At 35.6% G+C, this 13841-nt stretch overlaps 1 protein-coding gene across 7 annotated transcripts in view; it reads right to left on the bottom strand.

The window, feature by feature from the left end:
* The window catches only part of SNTG1 (syntrophin gamma 1), a 913627-nt gene that overhangs the window by 29509 nt on the left and 870277 nt on the right, over positions 1 to 13841 (bottom strand). For all 7 annotated transcript variants that reach the window (XM_070076592.1, XM_051843717.2, XM_051843715.2 and 4 more), the window contains one exon: positions 3462 to 3572. In XM_070076592.1, the coding sequence (XP_069932693.1) occupies positions 3462 to 3572 (111 nt within the window). The remainder of the gene's footprint in view (positions 1 to 3461; positions 3573 to 13841) is intronic.

Below are 13841 nucleotides of genomic sequence, written 5' to 3'. Positions count from 1 at the left end.
AATTTCCAAAACTGTGATTAGAAATAAACTTTCTTTTTTCCTAAGAAGCCCATCTCAGATATTTTTGTTGTAGTGATAAACACAGATCACTATGTTTTCCTAAAATATAGCTAAAAATTTCTAGTAAAAGCTATAAGCTCCCTGTGTCTGTAGGCAAATTCATGTGTATTTATACATGTATTTTATGGATGTGTGATATTTGTTTCTATTTCCAGTTGTTATTCTCTAATTAATTTATAAAATCTAGTAAAAGAGTTCTATTTAAATGGACTTGGAGGAAAAGGAATGCTCGTGGACATTAAGTACTCCTGTGATTCTCATAAATATAGCAACTATCCCCAAGTTCACATGATCTGGGACAATATGTGGCATGAAAAGCTAGTTTTAAGTTATTGGTTAAATATAAGCAGGAATTAAAGCAGAGAATGTAGAACACCAAGAGTGATACAGAACATGAATTACAGAGAGGTAAAGTTGATATGTCAGTGTGGATTCATCAGTTCTAACAATTGTGCCACATTGCTGGTGATGCTGACATACATTGGGGCTGGGTTTACATGGAAAATCTCTGCATCTTATTCTCAATTTTGCTGTGAATCTAAAACTGCTCTAAAATAAGGTCCACTAAAAAAAGGAACGAAAAAGAAAAATCTAATTAGAGGCCAATGAAAAAGCCTTAAAGAACTAAAAAAAAATTCAACTGATGAAAATATAAATATGACATATAAAATTTTTCAATGAGGGCAATCTAAAGCCAAAGGAAAATTATAGCATAAATGCTTATATCAAAAATAAATATTTCAATTGTTAAGATATTAGAAAAAGAGTAACATAATATCAAATCAATAAAAAATAAGGAAATGATTAAGGACTAGAAGTTACTAAATTGATAAAAGAAGAAAGTTAGAAAGTCAATGAAAGAAAACTACTGTTTTTTTGGAAAGGCTTTAACATCATTAAAACAATAAGGACAAAAGCAGCACCAAAAAACAAACAATACACATAGAAAATGGGTAAACCACCTGGGAAAACATGTTTCACCAAAGAGGACATATGGTCAGAAAATAGGCCCATTGAAAGGTCTTTATCATTGCTAGACATTAGAGAAATGCACCTTAAGAGTATTATAAGAAAAACTAAAAGAAATAAAGTGGCAATACTGAATACTGGCAGAGATATAGAGAAAAAAAAGCTCATATATCACTAGGCAAGTATAAAATATAGCCACTCTGGAATATAACGCAAATTTCTTTCAGACTAAATAAACACTTCCCATGCTATCCAGCAATTTTCACTGCTGGGGACTCATCACAGAGTAATGAAAACTTATGTCCACGCTAGGCCTCAACACCATTGTCCTTGTTTATGTTCCTATCATGATACATTAGTTTACTTGCTGCTCACAAATTGCAGTTATAAAATTTATAGAATGTAATTTTTCTAATTTCAATTTTTTGAAAATTTTGAATTTTGAAAATTCTTACAGAAAGTTTATTATGTCCAAAGGTGTGATAATAAGGTGGTAGATGCAAGTATAGTTAATCATTTCTATAGGCTTGAACACTCAAGTTGATTTTTACATTCCCTCATTAACTACATTAGTGCTCTCAGAGATACCATCGTGCTATTATTTTCCCTTATTTTTACAGTGAAGGACGCTGATTTTAAATAGATCCAGTAACTCACCACAAGTCTGTCATTCATTACTTTTAAATTTTTTTCTCACTATTCCAAACTTGCTTCCTGTATAAGTCTGAGAATCACATTCAACCAAATATCTTTTCTAAAACTAAAGCCTAATACAATACTTATCAAAACTACACAAATTAGAAAAGGACGTAAGGCGATAGCATCGTGGTGCAGCAGGTTAAGCCAGTGCCTGCATCACCAGTATCTTATGTGAGCATCTTTAGATCCCTGCTGTTCCACCTTACATACAGCACCCTGCTAATGCGACCAGAAAAGCAGTTTAAGATTTCTAAAATTCTTATTCACCAATATTAAGATGTGGACTGTGCTTTGAAAGATTGAGAAATCTACCAAGAGATAAAGGGGAATAATTCTTAATGATGCTAATGCACTATTTTATAGAAACGCTAAGGATCAACTCAAGAAGCACAAAGTAAATGATTTACCAATGACAGAAAAGGGGAGAGGGAGAAGGAACTGCATTGCAGGACTAGAAAGGGGGCAGCTGCATAGATAGGTCTGTGGTTATGGAATAGGCTGTATTAGAAATGGAGATTTGGAAATTATGGGGCAAGTTACTTAAAGAGAGTTGATGAAGGCTTATCAAGGCATTTGTCCTAAAGGATTAGAAGCAAATTGCTTAAAGCAAGGCCAAGAGTAGTGGGAATACTTTACTGAAAAGCAGTTGGAAAGGAATCAGTAAAAGGGAGTGATATCCACAGTACCCACCATAAGAAAATTGCACTCTAGGAAGAAGCAGCAAAGACAAGTATAGCACCAGAACATGGTATCCCCAGGGGTATTCAGACAAAAAAAACAAAGAGTTAAGATAGTTAACAGACAAGCTTTAGCAGATACATGAGATAAGAATGTAAGAAAGGAGTCATTTTATGGTAAGACGTGTCTCATCCGAATGCACAGCGCATTGCAGGAGAAACTGTCTGATGTCCTACTTGTTCACACCTTGGAAGATGCTGTGTGCTAACTAAAACTCTTTTCCTGATTTTATTAGGTAAAGTGGAATAACAGGATTGTGGTAATTTTAATCTACAGTTGAAAATTGTGTTGCATTTCATGTTAGAATTATTTTTATATTTATTTATCATTACTTACACATTAGCATAACAAATTATTCATACATTGCAATTTAAATATTGCTATTGTGAGCTTTATAGTAATACAATAATCAGATTTATCGTGAATGGAAATAATTCAGAGTTTGAATGTTTATAAATACAATTATTAATAAAATAAGTGAATGTTTTTCATTGAAAAAGCATGGTTAGTATTTTCCAGAATGCTGAAATTTGCATAGGATGAGGCAAAAGTCATTCATGTCATTCAACTTATTAATGCATAAGTATATCAGAAAATTGATATATATTTTTTCTGTAGGAATTGTGCTAATCTTCAGGGAGAGAATAAATAATGACTAAAACAGAATCAGAAATATTTTTTAAAAAATGTATTTTAAATTATTATTTACTCTGCTAATTCACCAAGTGATGGTTTCAGTTTCCAGGCCATTATTTTACTGTGATACAAATGCAGTTCATAAGATATCAAAATTACAAAGTATAATTACTTGTGTGTAATTTATTTTAAATGATACCTTTCAGTGAAATTTTGCTACTAATACCATAAGGGATTTTTCAAGCCAAGCCAAGAATGTGCATTTTTGCTTTTTCACTCTCTTAAGCTTTTCCCCCTTGCTTCTTTATTGGTATTAATGAAGTTAGCAATATGTAATGTGATGAATTTCTTGGGTTTACCTTTGCTTCAATCTGTTTAGTATCTGAATTTTGAAACAAAAATTTGATTTTGCTCTTGCCATCATCTGAAGATCCTTTAAGCTGAGAAAATTTATACCTCCAAAGTACAGCCTAAAGAGAAAAAAGAAACATGCAAATCAATGCAACTATTATCAACATTTGAAACAAGAAGCAGGTCTCTTCTAAATGGTAAAAGCTAAATGTGTAAAGCCAGAACTATGTCCTATTCATTTAAAAAATGAATTAAGATTCCTTTATCAAATATTGTTGTTAAGAAACTATAATATCCAGAAATATATAAAATATAAAAATATATATAATATAAAAATATAATATCCGGAAAAATTATTCCACATAGACTGTTTTCAATATCTTCTCTTATGCAAATATGAACAAAAAAAATCCTTCCTTCTTTTTTTTAAAAAAAATTCATTTGGGGCTGGCGCTGTGGCTCACTAGGCTAATCCTCCGCCTGCGGCACCAGCACTCCGGGTTCTAGTCCGGTTGGGGCGCCAGACTCTGTCCCAGTTGCTCCTCTTCCAGTCCAGCTCTCTGCTGTGGCCCGGGAAGGCAGTGGAGGATGGCCCAAGTGCTTGGGCCCTGCACCCACATGGGAGACCAGGAGAAGCACCTGGCTCCTGGCTTTGGATCGGTGCAGCACGCCATCCGTGGCGGCCATTTTGGGGGTAAACCAACGGAGGGAAGACCTTTCTCTCTCTCTCTCTCTCTCTCTCTCTCTCAGTCTAACTCTGCGTGTCAAAAAAAAAAAAAATATATATATATATATATACATTTGAAGAGGTGATTTTTAATGCATTTAATTCTGGAGCTCTCTCTTGAAGCTCAAACCAACCAATTGATGCTTTCACAGAGGACACATCAGTGTGAACAAGTAATTATGACAAAACTTTATATGTACTCTCTAGAGATTGAAATGGAATAAATATTTTTATAGAGTTATCCTCTTCGTTTATTAAATCTTTAAAGTAGAGCTTGCTTCTGAAATATATGCCACAAATACAATTCTCTACAGTGAAAACTAAGAAAAATATGTTGCCTTTCCAAATAACAAAATGGAGATATACAAAGGTGAAACTGGCAATAAGTGGAAATTGAGTATTATCATTTCTTATATTGTTTACATTGGAGATCCTAGTGCTTGAGAATAAAAGCAGCATTTTGTTCTGGCACAGATCCTGGAACTAAAAACATACCCAACATAATACCAAAGTATAAATCAATTAAGTGAAAATCTATGGAAGCAAAGTCAAACATAATTACATACCATGCAGCTTTGTTATCTTTGTCTCAGTAAACGCATGATGTGAAGAAGTACATGCTGGTATAACAAATTATGGTTACAAATATTTTTAAAGATAACTATTGGTGGTTTCTAACTATATCAAGAAACATAGCTGTTGAAGTTGAATATTTTCCTAGCAAAAAAACGGGGGGTAGGGGTAGAGTATTTGACCCATATCTTTTCCCAAATAATTGTGTTAGAAAAAAACATAGATATGGCTAAGTGAGCATTTACAGACATGTGAATAATTTCACATTATCTTATAAAGAGTAAACTGCAGTTAAATGTTTTATGAAAATGAATTTTGGAACATTATCAGTTACTCTAAAAAAGCATGTATCTCAAAAGCCTTAGCTTCTTTAAGTAGTTTCTTCAATGAGGAAGTTTTATCCATTCATTCAGCAAAGTAATAACCAATCTCTGGTAGAATATTTGTTCACCAAGATAATCTCACCCTGACAAAGAAAATGAGATTGGCAAAGGTTTAAAAGGATGCATTTAAGGAACAATGAAAATACATAATTGAATGTTAATCTCCAACCAAAAATGGCATAGTAAGTATTCACAATCATGGGACAATAGGTTCGGCTTAGATATCCCAAGGTTCATAGTTAGTTGACATTACTCATGATCTCCATGTGGACATACATGGCTTTATTAGTAGGAGGTAATGATGACTGTCATTCAAACTCAGTTTCACCTCAATTCGATAAAATATGTTTTTGTAAAACCTTGTTTCAAGGGACATTGCAATTTAGAAAAGTGTCTAAAAAACTGATAAATATATAGTTTTGTACTTGAATAATGGTATTTTGTGACATTGCTCATCACAAGAACAATACTATTACAGAATAAAAATATAAGAATTAAAGTGACAATAGAAATAAAAAGAAAAAAATTCCAATTTCTATACAGAGATTGTAAAGCCTACTGAATTTGTTTCATATATACAGTGTATAGAACCAATGGCACTATTTAATCATCTTAGCTGAATAACAGTATAAAGATGGATATAAGCTAAGATGGAATCCTAGTTCCTAGTTGATTTTATATCCACTCTTAAATCTTAATTTTCTCTCATTATATTTTTTAAATATAATACCAAAATAAACAACTTGTATTTATTTAAGCTGGATTTCTCAGACGACCCTACACTTGACAAGCACAACAAAATACTTGTGGCATGCTCAAGAGAAAGTTTAATAAAAGTCCATACTCTGGAAAAATTGTTTCAGACACTGTAGCAATTCAAAAAGACTGGATGTACATGTTATTACATCAGCATGAAACTATTCTAGTGAAAGGCAATGCTTTCAGATATCCCTTTCAACAGAAAGTTTTCAATTTATACTGTGTAAGCTCTCAATGTATTATAATACTTTTCTGATTTGTAGCTGAAAAGGGTACTTGAAGGGATGCTAACCAGGTACAAATACTTTTGCAATGAAACTCATTTCTTACTAACTCAAAATTCCAAGATATCAATGTTTGTTTGACTAAAACCCACCTTACAACATGTGAGAATTTCTAAAAGTCTGTAGAAAAATGGAATGAAAAAATAAGTTTATTGTGATGCAATACAATTTGCCGTCTATACATATGTTTCCCATTTTTTTTAATAAACCTTTTGAGGACCCCTCTTGTGCCATGGGAAGTTCATAAAACATGTAATCTACATAAGCAAAAGCACTAATTAAAATAGTCGTGGACTTACTATTTGAATATGTTCATGTAGGGACATTGAACTCAACAGAACAGCCCAAAGATTTTTGTAGGAAAGAATGTACTCTTAGATTTAACGAAAAATTAAAAATGAAAAAGATAATTAGAATGTTCCTATATGCCCTACATACAGTTTGCTCTATTATTAATATCTCACACTAGGCCACTATTGTGGTGTGGTGGGTTAACCCTGATGCCTCTTTTTTTTTTTTTTTTTTTTTTTTTTTTTTTTTTTTTTTTTGGACAGGCAGAGTGTACAGTGAGAGAGAGACAGAGAGAAAGGTTCTCCTTTTTGCCGTTGGTTCACCCTCCAATGGCCGCCGCGGCTGCCACGCTGCGGCCGGCGCACCGCGCTGTTCCGAAGCCAGGAGCCAGGTGCTTCTCCTGGTCTCCCATGGGGTGCAGGGCCCAAGCACTTGGGCCATCCTCCACTGCACTCCCTGGTCACAGCAGAGAGCTGGACTGGAAGAGAGGCAACCGGGACAGAATCCAGTGCCCCGACCGGGACTAGAACCCGGTGTGCCGGCGCCGCAAGGCGGAGGATTAGCCTATTGAGCCATGGCGCTGGCCTCCTGATGCCTCTTGGAATGCCAGCATTCCATATTGGAGTACCAGTTCAAGTTCTGACTGCTCAGATTCTAATCCAGCTTCCTGATGATGTACTTGGGAAAGGAAATGGAAGCTGGCCTGAGTTCTTGGGTCCTAACTAGCCCTGTGATGCACCAAAATGGAGTTCTAGCCTCCTGCCTCAGCCTACACTAGCCTTGCCTGCTGTGACAAACTGGAGAGTAAACCAGCAGATAAAAGATATTTCCCTCTCTCTCTCTCTCTCTCTTTCTCTATCATCCTAATTCTCTATGTTTGTATGTTTCTCTGCTTTTCAAATGAATAAATAGATCTTAAAAATATTCACATTAATATGATACATTTTCATAATTAATGACAGTTTTAGAATATTTTAACATGTATTCCCTCATTTATTCAGATCTCTCCAGTTTTAACCTGATTTTTCTTTTACAGGACAACATATTTATTTATTGCCATCTTTAAAAAAATGAAAGGTTGGGGCCAGCACCGTGGCACAGAAGGTTAATCCTCCGCCTGCAGTGCTGGCATCCCATATGGGTGCCAGTTCTAGTCCCGGTTGCTCCTCTTCCAGTCCAGCTCTCTGCAGAGGCCTGGGAAAAGCAGTGGAAGATGGCCCAAGTGCTTAGGCCCCTGCACCTGCATGGGAGACCAGGAAGAATCACCTGGCTCCTGGTTTCGAATCGGCACAGCGCTGGCAATAGCGGCCATTTGGGGAGTGAACCAACGGAAGGAAGACCTTTCTCTCTGTCTCTCCCTCTCACTGTCTGTAAACTCTACCTCTCAAATAAATGAATAAATAAATCTTTAAAAAAAGGTTTACCTATGTATTTAAAAGGCAAATTGAAAAAGAGAGAGGGAGAGAAAGAGAGTGCTTCTAGTCACTGAGTCACTCCCTACAAAGTCACAATATGCTGGGCTGCCTTAGAGTAAAGACCAGATCCAGGACTCTCACCTGGTCTCTAAGCACATGGGGCATCTTTTGTTGCCTTCACAGGTGCATTAGCACAAAGATGCATTGGAAGAACAGCCTGAACCTTTACTGAGACTCCAATATGGGATGTCAGCTTTGCAACAATGGTGTACCCTGTCTGCCATTGTAATAATTTTTAAGTGTATGGCTGAAGGGTCAATAAGTGTTGTTTGCCATTGCCATCTTACATTTCCAGAATGTTTGCATCACCCTAAACAGGAACTCTGTACCCATTGATAAATTATGCTTTCATTTCTCCCTCCCCAAAGCCACTAATATAGTCCACTGTACTTTTTTTAAAAAAATATTTATCTTTGTTTATTTGAAAGGCAGAGTTATGGAAACAGAGGTAGAGACAGAGAAAGAAAGGTCTTTCCATCCGCTGATTCAGCCCCCACTCCAAATGGCCATAATTACTGAGGCTGGGCCAGTCAGAAGCCAGGAGCCTAGAGCTTTCTCCGGATCTCCCATATGGGTGCAGGGGCCAAGTACTTGGGCACCATTTTAATTTTTGACTCTATGAATTTACCTACTGTTGGCACTTCATATAAATATAATCACAAACATCTGTCCTTTTGTGACTGCCTCAGAATTTTACTTCTTTATAAGGATGAATAGCATTCTACTGTATGTATATATCAATTATGTTTATTCATCAATTTACTGATGAACATTTGAGTTATTTTTACCTAAGAGCAAAAAAATTATTAAGAATAATACTGTTGCAAATTTGTGTTCAAATACGAGTTTGAGAACCCACTCTCCTTTGGAGATTAGACAAATAGATAGATACAGATAGATATGCATATCTATATCTATATAAAATCTTAGAATATATATATTCTAGGAAGTGAAAGTACCAAATTATATAGTAATACATGTTTACATTTTGATGAACCATCAGAAGTTCTCCACAGTGGTTACACCATTTTGAATTTTCCTTAGCACTGTAAAAGAAATGGTTCAGGAGCCTGCGCTGTGGGGTAGCAGGTAAAGCCACAGTCTGCAGTGCCGGCATCCCATATGGGTGCAGGTCAAGTCCGGCTGCTCCACTTCCAATCCAGCTCTCTTTATGGCCTGGAAAAGCAGTAGAAGATGGCCAAGGTCCTTGGGCCTCTGCACCCGCATGGGAGACCCGGAAGAAGCCCTTGGCTCCTGGCTTCAGATCAGCTCAGCTCCAGCTATTGCAGCCAGTTGGGGAGTGCACCAGTGGGTAGAGGACTTCTCTCTCTCTCTCTGTGTAACTCTGACTTTCAAATAAATAAATACATCTTTCTCACCTTCTCACCAACATTGTTTTTCTTATAACAGTCAATCTGGTTGGTATGAAGTGATTTCTCATTGTAGTTTTTGACTTGCATTTCCCTAGTAGTTAGTGATGTCGTCACTTTTCATGTGCTTGTTGGCTGCTTATATTTATTTTCTGAAAAAATGGGTGCTCATGTTTTGCCCAATTTGTGTTGGGTTGTTAGTAGTATTTTATATTTTTGATATTAACCCCCTATCAGATACATGATTTGAAAATACATTCTTCCAAGATGTATGTGTGTTTTTCACTGTATTGTATTATTACCTTCTGTACGAAAGTTACTAACATTGATATAATCCAATTTACCTTTTGCTCTTCATGTCTATGCTTATGGCATTATATCAAAGAAATCAATGCCAAATCCATTTTCATTCTACAAATTCTATAGTTTTAACACTTAAAAGTAAGTCATTAATACATTTTGAGTTAATTTTATATGTGGTATATGCTACGTATACAGTGTTTAATATATGATATGGATATTCAGTTTTCCTAACACCATTGTTTGAAAAGATTGCCATTTCCCCACAGTGTATTCATGTCACCCTTGTTGAAAGTCATTTGAAATTATATGGATGTAGGAGTCATTTCTGGGTACCCAATGCTTTACGTGTCTGTCTTTGTGCCTGTAGAGAACCATTTCAATTAGAATAGCTTTGTAGTAAGCTTTAAAGTCAGAATTGTTAAGTCTCCCAACTTTGTTCTTTTTCAGGAGTGTTTTGGCTATCTAGGATCCCTTGGGACTGTATATGAATGACTTACATATTGTGTGATTCCAATTATGTGAAATTCTGGGGAAACCAAAATCATAGGACAGTAAAAAATAATTGGTTATCAGAGGATGTAAAGGATAAAGGTATAGCAGGAGGAGCACAGATGGTTTTTAAGGCAATGTAACTACTCTGTGTGGTATTATAATGTTGCATATATACTTTTACACATTTGTCAAAATTCTTAGAATATACAACACCTAGAGTGAGACCTAACATAAAATTTTGATTCAACATGATGTTAATGTGTCAATGCAATCACATTCATCATAATAAGCATATCATTCTGGTTGGGGATATTGATAACAGAGGAGTCAGGAGGTAGATGGAAATATTTGTACTTTCATCATCTCTGTGAATCTAAAACCACTTTATAAAAATAAAATCTATTATAAAAAATTACACTTACAATCAACCGCTTGTAACCACTAACGGACACATATGCACATATATGACATTCTGCATTTCAAATAAATAAAATCAATCTTTTAAAAATTAATATGCTTTTTGCTAAATTAACTGAGAGAAATTCAGATTACTAAAATCAGAAGAACTAGCAACCTTGCAGAAATTAATGGATTATGTGAAAATCTACCAACAATTGTACTCCAGAAATCTGAATCACATAAATAAAATGGAAAATTATCTGGAAGCATGCTAAAGATGAATAGAAGTGTAAATATTAAGTTGATTGAAACTATAAACATAAATTTCAAAACAAAAGAAATCCCTGGATCCCACTGTTTAGTGGAAAATTATATTGCAATTCGTATAGGTAATTATCAATCTTTTAAAAACTTGGAGAAGTATGAACATTTCCAATGGGGCCAACATTATGATACCAATACACTAATGCCAGGCATAAACTCTGCAAGGGAAAATAATAAATCAATTTACATATAACTTATTTCATACATGAGGGAGCTAAAATTTCCAAAAACGAAACAATAACTAAACAATAAATTTCAAAAACACAAAAGAAATTCAGCTTTTTATTAAAAAATGCATAAAATTGCCATTCTATGAATTGGTTGTTTTTATAGCTCTCGTTTATACACCTGTGGAACAGTGGTCTTTCTACTTTTTACTTGTTGGATACTCTATTTTTGAGCATTAAACCTGTTTTTATAAAACAAATTGAAAGTATGTTATCTTTAAAGAAAGGAAGGAGGAGGGAGGGCAGTATTATGTTCTTATAGTTCAATCTATGAGATACATGAAATCTACTCTCTTTTAAATTAATAAGAAATCACAAAAGGGAAATTCCTGTGTGCACCAGTTTTGCTTCAATTCAGTGTTTTTAAAATTTTGCTTTAAATATTTGTCAAATTTACAGAAATTAATAAAGCTACTACTATAGTTTTAGTAATTTTGTGGCTATATTAAGAATTATGGGAATGAAGTTTAACACATCTTCATTGATTATCATTTAAAGCCATTGCCTGTTTTCCTACTAGACTATACTCTTTTTACTGTTTATCTGTTAAACTCTTTAGTAGAGTCAACATGCCTTTGGATTTTTTTTTTAATTTATTTATTTGACAGGTAGAGTCACAGACAGTGAGAGAGAGAGAGAGACAGAGAGAAAGGTCTTCCCTCCACTGGTTCACTCTCCAAACAGCCACAAGGGCTGGAGCCATGCCAATCCGAAGCCAGGAGCCAGGAGCTTCCTCCTGGTCTCCCATGCAGGTGCAGGAGCCCAAGCACCTGGGCCATTCTCCACTGCCCTCCCAGGCCACTGCAGAGAGCTGGACTGGAAGAGGAACAACCGGGACCAGAATCGGCGCCCATATGGGATGCCGGCTCCGCAGGCGGAGGATTAACCCAGTGTGCCACTGTGCCTGCCCCTCAACATGCCTTTGAATATAATATAAATTAAAAAATACATAATCTCAAAAAAATAACTGGAAAAGAAAGCCATAAAAACTATGACCTGAAAAAGTGCATTGTTTTGCATAAAGAACAACATAGTTTCCATGGCTATAAGAATGCATATGGGAGATGGGAGACTTTTTTGAACATAAGGCATGAGTCTTTGGCTATGAAGAGGACACTGCAAATATGAATAAATTGGTCAGTGAATATAATGATTGGTTGAAGGATTTATATTCTAAGAAATAATGCAGTTAAATGGGAAAAGGTTAAAGAATGTAGATAAACTGTAAATTGGTAAAACTCAGACATTTATTAAGGCCAATTTGCAATAACCTGAGTCAAAATTAATGTCAATGAAAGTTATAAAGGTCTGAAAAATGGCTTAATTCCAGAACTCTTTGGCAATCCTATTGCTTCTGCCAATATTTTATTGTTAAGATTCTAAGACACATTGTGGAAATTATGTTAAGGATATTAATGCCGAAATACGTGAATGGGCACTGGGCACTGCTATTTCCTATATCATGTGGTTTGTACTGCTTTGAGTGAGAATGGTTGCAGATGCCGTGCAGCTGGCTCTAAAGCAGATAAAGATAGGACAGTGTTGGGTGAACTCTACGTATGCCTTGTTGGGGGAGGCGTGGCTTGTTTGTGGTTATTTAATAGACATCAATGTGTGCTTAGAAACAAGATGCTAGTGAAGAAGGACAGAGGCAGATTTTTCTGCGGTGGAACGTACACCAAGATGTAGTCACAAGAACACAGAAATGGTGATCATGAAGTGATACATAAAGGGCAATAAAGCTCACAAGATGTTATCCCTCCATTTCTTCCCTTTTGTTGACATCCTATGTGCAAGAACCAACTTCCACCTCCCCCAGACCCCTTACAAAACAACAGGTAAAACAGATTAGAGGGCAGCTTGCAAAAGAGATAAGAGGAAAGTTCCCAGTGGCTTCTGAAAGCCCCTTACTCCTACTGCCCACCAGCTGCAAGCCCACAGATAGAAGCCCAGTCCTACTTGTACCCTGAGCAGTCTCCTCTCAAGAACAGTCATACTTCTTTGCTTCAATAAAGCAACCTATCTCTGTTGAGGTCAGCTCCATCTCCTTTTTCCATCTCTCTTTTCTGGGAATTACAAAAGGCCAGAACTTTTCTCCCTGTCTCTCTTTCTCACTGTCTATAACTCTACCTGTCAAATAAATAATAATAATAAAAAAAGTCCAGAACCTGGAGCTATTTCAAACCCAACAATACATATGTTAATTAGCTATATATTCTATGTATTTCCAAACATTGTGTTGCACACAATAAATATAAGTAATATCATCAATTTTAAGTTAATAAATGTATTTTTAAATGACATATTAATGTTAGCTATAAATACAGGGAATTAGATAAAAATGCTCTTTTGCATGCCCATGTCTTGTATTAGAGTGCTTGGGTTGAGTCTCAGTTCTGCTTCCAATTCCAACTTCTTGATAATGTGCATCTGGGGAGGCAGCAGGTGATGACTCCAGTACTCAGGTCCTTGCCACCCATGTGAGATACCTGGATTGAGTTCCTGGCTCCTGAATTTGGGCTGTTGCAGCCTTTTGGGGAGTGAATCTGAGGATAGGAGGTTTCCCTCTCTCCTCCTCTCCCCGATGTGTGTGTGTGCTTTCTGCCTTTTCAAATTAGCAAAATAATAAATAAAAATTTTTGAAATAATGTAATTTTATTGGAAAAATTAGTTGCATGATGTCATACTAAAACTTAGAAATCAAACATGAATTTGTTTTTTCCTTCCAGAAGGGTTCATGTGCACTGTGATGGGCTTAGCTGTCTATGTAGAAACAGACAA

The sequence above is a fragment of the Oryctolagus cuniculus genome, chromosome 6 (assembly GCF_964237555.1).
Source record: "Oryctolagus cuniculus chromosome 6, mOryCun1.1, whole genome shotgun sequence".
Classification (NCBI taxonomy): domain Eukaryota; kingdom Metazoa; phylum Chordata; class Mammalia; order Lagomorpha; family Leporidae; genus Oryctolagus; species Oryctolagus cuniculus.
This window is presented reverse-complemented; position numbering and strand designations above follow the sequence as displayed.